General features: G+C 43.0%; 3 protein-coding genes across 3 annotated transcripts in view; 1 reads left to right on the top strand and 2 right to left on the bottom strand.

Annotated features, from left to right (window-relative positions):
• Nucleotides 1-3974: 3974 nt before the first annotated feature.
• Nucleotides 3975-5282, top strand: SARC_04528 (hypothetical protein). The gene has a single exon (XM_014301635.1). It carries the CDS (start codon nucleotides 4348-4350, stop codon nucleotides 5086-5088), a length of 741 nt encoding a protein of 246 aa, XP_014157110.1. The 5' UTR covers nucleotides 3975-4347; the 3' UTR covers nucleotides 5089-5282.
• Nucleotides 5283-7028: 1746 nt separating this feature from the next.
• Nucleotides 7029-8316, bottom strand: SARC_04526 (hypothetical protein; the record flags this gene model as incomplete). The annotated part of the gene is made up of 2 exons (XM_014301634.1): nucleotides 7029-7777; nucleotides 7821-8316. 2 exons carry the CDS (start codon nucleotides 8314-8316, stop codon nucleotides 7029-7031), a joined length of 1245 nt encoding a protein of 414 aa, XP_014157109.1.
• Nucleotides 8317-9408: 1092 nt separating this feature from the next.
• The window catches only part of SARC_04525 (hypothetical protein), a gene marked incomplete at its 5' end in the record, with an annotated part of 4852 nt that continues 1335 nt past the window's right edge, over nucleotides 9409-12925 (bottom strand). Inside the window, 6 exons of the mRNA XM_014301633.1 lie at nucleotides 9409-9591; nucleotides 10070-10163; nucleotides 10583-10708; nucleotides 11372-11482; nucleotides 11765-11902; nucleotides 12590-12712. Coding sequence (XP_014157108.1) covers nucleotides 9461-9591; nucleotides 10070-10163; nucleotides 10583-10708; nucleotides 11372-11482; nucleotides 11765-11902; nucleotides 12590-12712 — 723 coding nt within the window. The remainder of the gene's footprint in view (nucleotides 9592-10069; nucleotides 10164-10582; nucleotides 10709-11371; nucleotides 11483-11764; nucleotides 11903-12589; nucleotides 12713-12925) is intronic.

The raw sequence follows: 12925 nt of genomic DNA, 5'->3' as shown, positions 1-12925 counted from the left end.
ACATATATATGTCTTTGTGGTGACTCTGAATGTTGATGCCCCGACATCATCCTTTGGGTAGCATGCTAAGAAGTGCATACCCATAGACATATGTGTTAGTGTAGCATGGGTGTGAAGTTGCGTTGTCAGCTTGTCGTAAATGATCGTGACTACCAGTGCTGAGGCGCCAAACATTGCCTTGAACTTTCTAACAAATAAACGATCATTTACACGTCTACAATTCATGTAGCAGAGAGCTGTTTGTTTAATAATGGTCACAGATGTCATAGTTCAAATAGAGATCCAGACAATGTAGGTGAGAGTCACAACGTATGCACAATTTTGTGTATATCGTTTGCATTGGAAACGTAGTCCTGTACCATAAGCCTATGCTTACTCTGAGGTAAAATGTGTTGCAACGCGTACAAAACTGTCTGAATTTGTAGTATTTATATTTTAGGGGTACGCATGTCTTGGGGAATTTATGAAGGGAGGTCTCGTCTGAGGATTCGAATCAAATTGATGACACGCAACTGATGTTAAATATCTCAAATTCCATTGATGCAAATTTCAAATTAAACCAATGACATGCAAGTCGCAACTGATGTTCTCTCAAATTTCATTAGTACAAATTACCGCGCCTCGATCTCCTAGTAATTATAAGTCAGTATTGGATTGAGTTTTGTGGCCACTTGACTTTTCCTAAGTACAGGGCGTTCAGAGCTTCATAACCTTCAACAATTTTCACATTTAAACAGTTGCGCACGCAACATCTTACAAACACACTCGGATATTTAGTCGGATATGGAAAAAAAAGAACAATTGTGAACCTAATGTTGCAATCGTGTTTTTCTTGGACATCGAATTATAATGTATGGGTGAAGATACTTGATTGCGTAAGAAATGAAACAAACAGGCTTATATACACGCATTATCGCATTATGTGCCATATAGAGCTGCAGTGTACTCCTAATATATGGCTGTGGTTTTGTATGTGTTAATGGTTTTGAAACCATATTAAGTTTCCGAGGAGACTTGTGTTTCATTACTGATAGACAGGTCAAGCACTAAAAATTATCCCGGTAGACAGACAGTAGTGTCTCAAATAAGTGGCACGCCGAACTTTAGTACAATAGGCCACGATCTCGGATAACAAGCTAGGTGTGTTGTGTGGTGTCTTCAATTTTCAAGATACATCTCAGTTGATAATGTATCGATGTTGTACAATCACCAGTATAAAGAAGGGTATTATAGTCATGTGTACTCTACTAAATCGTGATGGTCAATATCATATTACAAGAAGAACTCTGAAGTACATGAATAGACACAATCTGAGTGCACCCACAGTTTGCTATATACATGTATCTCGTCGGATAGTCAGTTCAGGCACATACTACTCTAATACATAGCATATGCATAAATCACCAATATTTAATCTGCAAAAATTTAGTAATTTAAATATACATGTGTAAAAAATGTCACTGTACTAAAATAGTATCACTGTATTTGCCGGACAAAAAAAAACATATTTACAACATTGAACTCACACCCGAACAAACGATACGTACAGAGGCGAAAGTATTGTAAGCACATCATTACATTTGTAGCTGGACGTATCTTGTCTCTATGAGTGTGCGTGTGTGTGCAGTGTCGCGGTGTCAATTGTGATGAGTAATATTTCACTTTACATATTCATTCTAAAGTAAGTGAACGAGATTTAGATATTCACATCACACTACGGCATCAGCGAGCACATATTTAGAGTAGAATAAGGATACGTTTATAGTTATTATGCGGATTACTGTAACGATTAGAGTTCACAATATGTAAGTCGCATACAGCAAGTTGTGTGTATTTATGTATTAGGTGCGTTTCGATTACGCACAAGTACAATACAGTGTCGTGTGAGATGCTACTCTAGTATATTGTAAGAAATTTATAACTCAATTACGTAAGTTTTTACTGCAGTAATCACAGAAAGATACAAATCAGCGTCAGATTACCACGTAAAACAACAAGACTTGTTGTACAATATTGTCGACTAGTGTCTTGAAACGAGTACACGAATACATCTTGTTCTATCAAATCGACAGAAGAGATCTCCATAACGCTGTAAGTTCTCTTGTTGTAATTAAATCAGATAGCACATATGGCTATAAATTGTCACGGTTGTGTCTGAATACATTAAGCATAGTGATGGATATTTGCAGCAGTAACTAGTGCAAGCTGAGTAGTTTATAATCTGCACTTTACAGATCTGCTGTGTGTAGCTATAATCTAAATGAATGTTGATTTAGAGGTGATAAGTTCGTTGATCCCTAGTAACAAGAGCACGCACAGCAGTGACACTAACATCGATGTTATATATATATGAGCATACACATACGTGATATTTGTTCAGTAACAGTGTGCCAAGTTTGATTGAATATTGGTTAGTTACGCAGCAGTATGGATCACAAATTCAATTTGTAGACACACACATATTTGTGGCACTGTGAAAAGACCGAGCATACAATTATCACTGTACAAATTTAATTTTTGAAAATTTATTACATCAACATACCCTTCTATCGTACCAACTGCATGCCTTGAAACCTTACGTCTAGATTATCTGAATCCAAGTATCTCAATTCAGAACTTACAGGCAAGGATTCGGTCCCGTGCACCTCGCAATGACTTCAGCATTCCTCGATGATTTTTATATTTGCTGTAAGGACTGCGTTTGACAAGCTTCTGTAGGCCAACGCTTTCATATTCGCCGCCTGGAAGGATTCCCTCCTTGAAGCGATCGCCGTCTAAGCTCTTGAGTGCCCATCCATACTCACTCGACATGGTGTCTTTGATCTCGTGCGTGTCACACTATTAATGCCTCTTCCTACATAACAATACCCTAGTGTGGAGTAGCTCGCTACAATGTTGTATGCTGTTGTATTAGTAATTAGAGGCAAGTGAAATTCAAGTGGTTGCGTGTGTGTATATTATGTGCACACGTAAGATCGTCGGGGTCAGGGAAACAGGAGTGTAGTAAATATGAATTTTATTTTTTTGCGAGAGAGATTTAGATCAAAATCGAACCGCCAAAATATTAATACTCCAAAAATAGGTTGTATTCAGAGTCGGCAAGATATACTCAAATGAGGGCCCAAGTTGTCCTGGTTTTATGGAAAAAATAAATAGTGAATACAGTGCCATTCGCCGCACTTGCTAAATTTCCTCTAATAGTCCAATATTTTCGGAGGTTCAGCATCACATCGGGACTGATCGGTTCACGGAGATACAACGACACGCTCGAATATTGCCCATTTTTTGAGCTTTTATTGGCATTTACGGCTCGCTGTCTGGAGTCTCAACTCTCAAGAAGTCTGGGATTCTGGGCGCCGGCGAGCCGAGGACCTGAAGCCCTGAGGACTGAGCCCCGAGGCCAGAGGTGCGCGGCGTGAGAAAGAGAGAGAGAGAGAGCTGAGAGCTGACAGAGGCCGTGGCCCGCTATGGGGCGTGGGTCCTCTGGCTCTAGCCGCTGAGGCTCTGAGTCTATGTCTGAGCCTCTGAGCTCTGATGGCTGATAAGGTCGTATTTTTTAAACTATGTAGGTCCTCTCTATGTAAAAAAATTATATAAATACTTTTTATATATGTAATAAAAACAAAAAACAAAAAACATAAACTAAAACAGAACTTTAAAAAAACCCTTAATTTTATGCTCATAAAAAAAAGTGTATTTAAAAAATAATAATATTAGCTTGACCATATGAAAAAATATGAGGAAGAACGGACGAGCCCGAATGTATTTAGGACCAACCAGGTCTGAAATATTTGTGTAAATATATGCGACCAAAAAGATCCTGCGACACACTGCGATTCACTCGTCAGGCGTGCGATATTTTTTTTAAGTATCTCATCATCACTGTAACGATTAGATAATTAGATTTCCATGGTGAATAGTCTATGGAAGATTTATGTTGAAAAACAAAGGCTCAGAATAATTGTCAACAGAATCAATATGCTTGCTGCGTAAATACACTCTTGCCTGGGGTCTTAGATCTATAAAATTGCCGGGGGTGGTACTATCCAATAGTCTTCGGTATTTGTTTTATAACACACGGCTAAATTACACACATAGGAACTACGAAGAGTATTTCCGGGTTGGCTTGAGAATCTGCTATGTTCTGGTACATGGCAACAATGTGCGATGACCTGAGCTGTGCAGGATGTTACCTATGCGGCTTTTACAATAATTCTAGTCACTCAATCTATACCTTCGCACACGGACTGTATCTTTTGCTATATAAATAATACCTATGAACAATGGTTTTCATCACATTACATCTTGCAAACCATCTCCCGATTTCTCCAGCGTTAATCCAAAATCATGCAATTTACATCTGCTATTGTTCTGATCTGCGCCGCCGCTACGGTGCAAGCTCATGGATTCCTACGTAGCCCAACAGCCCGCGGTGGCAATTCCGCTGGCCCCTCTTCAGCAATCTGTGGCAAAGGAGGCACCGGAGCTGGTAATATTCGAGCAACATACGTTCAAGGTCAGACCATTGAAGTAGAGTGGGAGACAACTATCGCCCACAACAACGGCTTTGTCGAGATGCGCGTTTGTGACAAACAGCAGGTTTCCAATGGATGCCTGAATGAGAACCTGCTCAGACGCGCCGACAATGGCCAAACTCGTGTCAACAATGTCAACGGTAAGCAACGGTTCAGCGTTGAGTATCGCCTTCCAGCAGACCTGACCTGCCCAAATGGTTGTGTGATGCAGTGGTTCTGGGATACCCCAAACAACGGCGAGTACCATGGCTGTACCGATATCAGAATTAATCCCATGAACGTTGGTGTTCCCGACAATGGTAACAACGGAAATAATAACCAGGACATAGTCGAAGACGAAAATGATGAGGATGAAGAGGATGAAGAGGAGGATGGGCAGCCTCAGAAATCCGGCAATAATCCCCTGGAGATGGTCTGTTCCGAGCGCGTATCCGAGAATTCCTGTCGTGAACGCAATCGTCAGTTGGTTGGCAACCGTGCGTGTTGCAGATTTTCAAATAAGTGCCCCGGCTACGCTTCCTCCAAGTGCCTAGCCAACAGTTGCTGTGAGTAGAAAACCAAAACAATTCAGGCGATTGTGCTAGCTTGCAACTAAGCACAGCTTTTCCCTTTCGATTGGATCACGCACGATAGTACAACCAGGCGTCGGAAGATAATAAATGGTTTAGACAAGCTAAAACGTACGAGAATAAAGCGACCAGCTCAACGTCGAATTGCTAGCATACTTACGAGAACACTATAATGGCCAATTAAATTATGATTTTAATAATACTCCTATAAAAATGTATTTGAACCATATACAACTACATACACATTTGGAGAACCAGTGTTGTCGCGCGCGATATTGTCCGCATTCTCTCAAGTATAACTTGATATTCGTAGGAATGCGCTTAAGCATACCCACATAATTTGTCAGACGTTATTAGTTTTGGGGTTACGGTGCAGTCGAGGGTATCAGTCTGCTGCTACAATGATATACTGATATCTATTGAATATTATTGTCTGGCCAGAGTAGTAGTTCCGTCCGCTCTTCTTCAGTATTATCTGCGGCTGTGGCGGCACCTGAGCTGGTGGTATTTGAGCTAAATACGTTCAAGGCCATACTATTAAGGTGGAGTGGGAGACTACTCATGCTCACAACAACGACTTTGTTAAGATGTGTGACAATCAACAGGGTTCCTATGGGAGCCAGAATGATGATGCTCAGACGCGCCGACGATGGTCAAACTCGTGTAAACAACGTCAACGGCAGGAAACATTTCAGCGTCGAGTATCGCCTTCCAGCAGACATGACCTGCCCAAATGTTTGCGTATTGCAGTGGTTCTGGAATACTCCAAACAATGGCGAGTACCATCGCTGTACCGATATTGCAATGAATTTTGGTTTGTTGATAACCCCGGCAATGAAAATATCTGATAAGTTGAACAGGACGAGGAAGAAGAACAAGATGAGGAAGGAGAGGAAGGGCAGCCCCAAAAGTTCGATAGCAACCACTTAGAGCTTGTTGTCCCGAATGCGTACCAAAGAATTCCTGTCGCAAGTGCAATCGCCAGCTAGTTGACAACCATGCTTGTTGCAGATATTCTAATAAAGGCACCGGCTACTTTCCTACTGAATGTCTCAGCAATCATTGAGGCAATTCAGGTGATGACGCTATCGTGCTTCAAGCTTTTTCGATTGGATGGCTAACTTCATATACATTACCGAGCGTGTACATGAACCGTGTAGTGCATAGTACATCCAGGAGTAGGATGATAATACATGTTGTAGACAAACTAATATATCAGAGTAGAGACACCATCTACAAGCCGAATTGCTAATATACTTGAATCTGGTCGCGCGCGCTATTGGCCGCGCCCTCATGTGCGTAGTTTGATATTTATACGAATGTGCTCAAGAGTGCTCAAGCTTTCGTTATTGATGACGAAGAATATATATATGTCCGCGCAATCCAATATGTTATAAAATTAGGGTTTGTACCATTGTACAAAAGGCTTTGTTCTCTTTGCTGTGTCCCGTTCTAAATTGCTGCCGCCAATGTTTTTAACTATTCAGCCTTTTTCCTCAAGTCGACGTGCTGTCAGTTTAGAGGCGCTCTATAATATCAATATTATATACGGAGTTGTTCTCCAAGACTTAGTGGGGCAAGTTCATCAGGGCCAGCTTGTCTAATTTCCACACTAGCCAAGCAGCCGTAAGTTAAAACCGCAACTTCTCGACATTCCGACATGACATTCTGCGAGATATTTCTTCAGTAAGTTGGTACCGCCAGCCGCAAGGTAGCATATGGACATGCCATCTCAGCGTGTTGGTACACATTCAAACATTAAAATGAGTATATCTTCAACATGCAGCATTTGCGGGAAGTATGTATTGCGATTGTATTCAAGATACCTCGGTAACATACCCGATACCGCCAATGTGTTTCAATACATTTTATTTCATTACATATATATATATCGATCTAACATCACACTTGCATTTAGTATAGTTCACCTATAAGACATAGGAAGTGTCGAGAAATCTGGTAAAAGTTCTAAAGCTGCTATGTTCGGATCGGAATCCACAGCCATCGATTGTGCCCAAGCAAACGTCTGCATCGGCAGTACACCACGTGACGCCGTTGTCACCGGTTGTGCGGGGGTTGACTCGGCAGATGCCATGACAGTCGAAGCAGGTGACACCTCGAACGCGAGCAGTGCTTCCAACTCGATTGCTTCTTTAGCCTGGATCGCAGACCTCAGCGCATTCATGAGCTCCTGTGTTTCCGCCTCTAGCTGTTTGCTGCGCACCTTCGCCGTGTACAAACGCTGTTCACGGCATCTATTCTCCCAGGACAGCCGATGGGCTACTCGCTCCAGATAGTCACTGTAAGCCTTTGCTCGTCCTCTATTCTTCTTCGCAGCTTCCTTGTTTTGCAAATCACGGGACAATTCGTGGTGACCTCGTCTTACGACGGTTGTGGTACGAAGCTCCCCTGGGACTGGAACACCGACCACAACAGGCGGGCACTTCAGACAGAAACTATACCCGGATGAGTGCTGATGAGCTTTGGGAACTGGCGCCGCCGGCCTGTAGTTGTACACAGGAGCGATACGGTAGGGATGATATTGTTGCATAATGATTGTTGGTATCTGATAATTGTAAACTTCTTGTGGCAATACAAGAGACTCGTTGATGGTTGTGGGAAACGGTATTGCTGCCTCCAATAAGATCGTATTCGCTGGACTGCTCGTTGTTTCTTGGCTCGGCAAAACCAAAAAGAGACTGATTGTTTTTCTGACTTGTAAATTCGCTCGGGGGTTCTCTACGTTGTTGTCTGTGTTGGTAAGTTTCGGGATTGGTATCAATACACTGCAATTCAATTTCAGATTGCAATGCGGCGAGCTTCAACTCGGTGTTAGCTGACCAGGTTAGACTTGGCTGTTGCGTATGCGTTTTCGTAATCCTATTCGTATTCGAATTAGCCACAGATTTACTCGCCGATGATGATAATTCCGAGTTAGTTGTGTTGCTTGACGATGAGCTGTCTTGTTTATCACGCGTCGTTTGTTGTCCGTGGGCTGTCGTTGACGTCGCAGAATAATTCGCAGGCGTAACAGCAGAGGAAAACTGGATGCTCTGAGATAGAGCAACGTACAAAGCAAAAATAGTAAACGCTTGCATCTCCGCGTGAACCAAGAAGAGGAACGGCACAATGGCCGACATTTGAGCGGGCTCCACAGAGGAGCCCGCTCGTCGTGCCAAAGCCATATTTGGCCTCTGCACGGAAGCCCCCATTGTCGCTGCTGGGGATAGAGTGACGCTGGTGTTAACTAGTATTACGGGAAACGTGCTATTTATCGAGGTCGCAAATGCTTGATATGTGGATATAGATATTTTTGTGTGTCTGATGCGTACTTAACAACGAAAATGCAAGACTGAATTTCAATTACCCAACTGGGTTCGATTTATAGTTTTTCTCCAATTTTGTTCTGGCCGGTGCCCCACTTCTTGTCGGCTGGACCATGGCTTTTGGGAGTGGAGAGTGGAGACGTATTTACTATGAGATCAGTCTGTCAGAGTCAGCCGTCTCAAGACCGTCAGTCCGTCAGTGTCAGTCTGTCAGAGCCTCAGAGTCTCACTGTCTCAGAGGGTGAGGTGAATATCACATGCAAGATCCCTAAAGCCGAACTTTGTACGGTTGCTGTTTGCTGAGATCTCGGTTGTTTTCTGTAAAAAAACTATACAAAATGTACCTTTGCTACAAATTGCGACCGAAAAGCTACACACTATTATTCGTATGTAGATTGTATTTTGACTGGCTAAAAGGTTCTCTTTATAGATATACAATCATGATTGGTCGAATTCGTACGCAGATGAAAACGTACGTCCAGTAGTCTTCGTTTCATCTCTTTTGTACATGTGATGTAATTTTAGCGAGTGACGTAACATATACTTTTTTATAGAAAAAGTATCACAAAGTTGAGTTTGGAGTTTGGAGTTTGGACTGTCTACATAACATAACTCATAATTTGAATATATTATATGTACGAGCTTAGAAGAACCTCGCTAAACAGTTCCTCTCTTCTACTAGAACAAGTAGTCTCTTTTACTAGTCTCTACCCTACTAGTAATAGTCGACTGGGGTCTGGCAGATAGGTCCTGAACACCGAGTCCCGGTTTTGAGGCGCCTTGAGCTTCACTGAGTTGCTTCAATCCTTTTTATTAAATTATCAATGTATCATACGCAGATAGCCTCTTGCGTTCGGTTAAAACAAACTATTTTTCTCCCAGTCAATTTTAAATTTAGAGCACTATTTACAGATGTGCATATTGTCCAAAAGGGGTTTTTTAAAACATCCTAAATTTTATTCTAATCCTAGAGATGTATATAGATACATGCAGAGTTGTAGACCCGTGCCTAAGGTTAACGCCGCACAGATTAACGAGGCACCGATCTAACTTTCTCCTTGGCCCCATTTAAGTATTCGCCCAGGTTACCGTCCTTGAACGCCTTCAATTGCTCACAGTACGGCTTCCTGGTATTCATGACTCTCTCTATCCTTTTCGCATCTAAGTGGGCATAGATCGATGGGTCAGCTTGGAATAGGTGGTTCAGGATAGCGGATACGCAAGTATGCACTATAGATTTAGGTAGTTGCAACTATAATCGGTCATATTCCGGGTGTGGCGCACACACCATCTTTGCAGATAGCAGGACCAGCCGTATGCTTTCTAATGCATAAATGCGGTTAGTAATAGCAAATATTTGCGCACCTTTTGGTGAATAGGCGCCCGAAGTAAAGGCTGAAACGCGCCCGAAGTAGAGGCTGAAATTCTGCGGGATTCAATCATGGACAAATAGCAAGCACCCGCTAGATACTACAAGCTCGTTGTATTTGTATTTCGCCGCACTAACAACACCGCGTGTCAATTGCAAGTACGAACAGAAGTCACGACAACCACAACACGAACGCAGCCATAACATTGAAGTGTTTGATACACCAAGCATTGTTGTGTGGCGTATACCACACTAAATCTCTCAACACACCATTGTAGTACTTGGCCGCGTCCAGATTGCGCTTCATATTATAGTTCTCCGAGTTGCAGTGGTTTTGCGTTTTGATTAGCCACTCCTTCTCTACCTGTAGTGTTCGATGAGGGCACACGGTCGGTCAAGCCAATCTCAACCCCTTGTCAATGGGACGTTGACAGGAGCTGAACAATGATGCTGCGCAGCGCACTACAGATGCGACTACAGACGCATAGATGCACAGCACAGTGAGCGTATGTACCGTAGATTCTTTACACGGAAGTACATAAAAAAAAGGGATATGCATATACATTATACATGGGCGAACCAGCGGATATGTATCTATGGATACCGGATAGACGAATAGTCGTATGCATGCTATCAATTGAAAAAGTAAAACCAATACTAGCATTCACAGGTAGACAAGTAGACATTCACGTACAATGTTACAAGCAATCCTGTACGTCCATGTAGTAGCATGTATCCAAGTCGACCGTTTGAGCCCACTCAAAATACTGTCATCATACATACCGTCTCTTCCATGCGACTGAGATCTCGAGGTTTGCCCTGGAATTCTTGGTTGAAATTACGTCGTACAAAGTACGGCACTTCCCTGGTGGTGGTTCGCCTGGGCAGGGGATGGTCTGAGGTTTGACGCTGCAAGTGGGTGCGCAGAATGCCACGGGATGAGGAACCCATAATAAAGATAAAAAGAAAAAAAAACTACGATGGGCGAATTCATATGCAACAATCAGAAATAGGACCGAAGATAGCAGAAAAGACTATTTATATATTGCAGATTAATAAACAGCCATCCGTTGGTGTCTATGTAATGTAACGTTTTGGATGATACGCAACAGACCTGCCCAAACACACTTGTATACATCACATGTACGTGCGGACTCATTCGATACAAACAGATCACACAGAATAGACGCGCACTCCTACATGAATGAGAATGCTTGCCATCATACCATGCATATACAAACCGGGTGTACTCATGCGCAGAACTCAGAAGAAGTTCATGAACATTGTGCGTCGGGAATTGGTTTAGCCATGGATGCGTGAAGTTTAACCATGGATGCGTGAGGTTTATCCATGGATATGTGAGGTTGGTACCATCAGCGGTGCCTACTTCCGTCGCACCACACACGTTTGCAATACTAAAGAACAACGGGGTATACGGCGATACAACGGTGTGTGTACCTCCTTCCCCCACTGAAAGCTCATTCTTGCGAGGCAGAAGGAGATATAAAGTAATACGTGAAGTACACAAGCAATCGATACTGGGGTACATCATGCGTTTTGCGCTATACCTACCAGGTCAAACGGTTTGATATCGCTACCGCCACTCAGCATGGACAGAAGGAACATCAGCACGAACGGTAGTATGTGCATGAAACTGATCCCCGAGCCGTTGCTGTGACCCTGCTAATAGATCACAAGGATTGCGAAAGATAGGGAAAAAACTTGAGATGCCATGTTGGTGCTAAAAATGGGAATAATCACGCAGATGGGCTTGGTAGGAGCCTTTCTTGATATACGCAGGCGTACATATAGCCCACACAAACACACGAAAAAAGGAAATTACATATGCATTGAAACCAGGCTGAAGCCCATACGAACATGAATGCAATCCAAGGGGGTAGTACGATCGCACACACAAGGCTAAACGCACATGAAGACAACAACAAGCCCAACACACACACACACCGCTTGTTGTCCGCCAAATTGGAACGTCCTGAAGCCGGGTTGTTGGTGTGTGCGCCTTGCGCCACCACCGCCCCTCCTCAAATCCTCGGGACGCACGCCATTGAAGAACATCTGGAATATCTCCTCAGGTGTAAACGCCTACGCACGCGATGGAAAGACAGGGTGTGTGTAGTAGGGATGAGATGGCAGGGTGTGTGTAGTATACCGTGGGGTACTATCAGAGACACTTATGGGGATTATTATCTCGTGGCCGTATGCTTGAGTTCTCATGGGGGGTAGATAAGGCTATTGGTTCGATGATAACGCGGAGCTTGGTACGGCAAATCTTTGTTGTGACACATGCCAAACGCCTGCCACATGGGCACTACGTTGATCACAGTCTTCCCACAACGGCCTTAAGCTCACAAAATTATGTAAGCAACTTAACAGCAGCTGCAAGTATAAATATGCCATGAAGCACACACACTTATGTAAGCAACTTAACAGCAGCTGCAAGTATAAATATGCGTCCATTCTCGCTAACGTAATTTCAAACTCTCATTTCTCGCTTATTTAGAGATAACAAGGTATGTACAGATGTAAACTATGAGATGGCATCACATGCATGCATGGATCTGCGTGTGAGTGTATGTGATCCCAGGTGAGTATCTATTCGATGAAAAATACTAGTAGCCGTCCATGTATGTACATACATCTGTCCCAGATATGTACTACACTCAAACATACCGCTAGACAATATGCACATTCACCCCACATACATATAGATACAAATCTAGGCACACGCACACATACACAGCCCATGAGACCTATGTATTCGGTACCTACCTGTCCATACGCTCCTTGCATGCCTCCGCCGCGCGCGCCCTGTTGTTGTGCACGTTGTGCTCCCTCTTCGCCATACAGATCGTACTGCTGCCTGAGACTCTTGTCACTCAGCACTTGGAATGCCTGGGCGGATCAGGCAAAGCGAACGACAGATGAGAAGACATTCGAGTGGTTGGTATATGAAACAGGGATAAACTATGCAAGGGCAAAGCACTAGGGTAGATTTACATATGATAAGCAAATGTGAAGGGGATGCGAGGCAGAGGTTTTGAAAGAATAAGTTTATATCTCGGATTAAACAAAGCTGAGAGCAAATATGATTTTATTTAGAAAGAC

This window comes from Sphaeroforma arctica (assembly GCF_001186125.1).
Source record: "Sphaeroforma arctica JP610 unplaced genomic scaffold supercont1.258, whole genome shotgun sequence".
Lineage (NCBI taxonomy): Eukaryota > Ichthyosporea > Ichthyophonida > Sphaeroforma > Sphaeroforma arctica.
This window is presented reverse-complemented; position numbering and strand designations above follow the sequence as displayed.

What these genes read in the sequence shown, in the direction of transcription:
- SARC_04528 (XM_014301635.1), top strand. Translation starts at nt 4,348, where the DNA reads ATGCAATTTACATCTGCTATTGTTCTGATCTGCGCCGCCGCTACGGTG.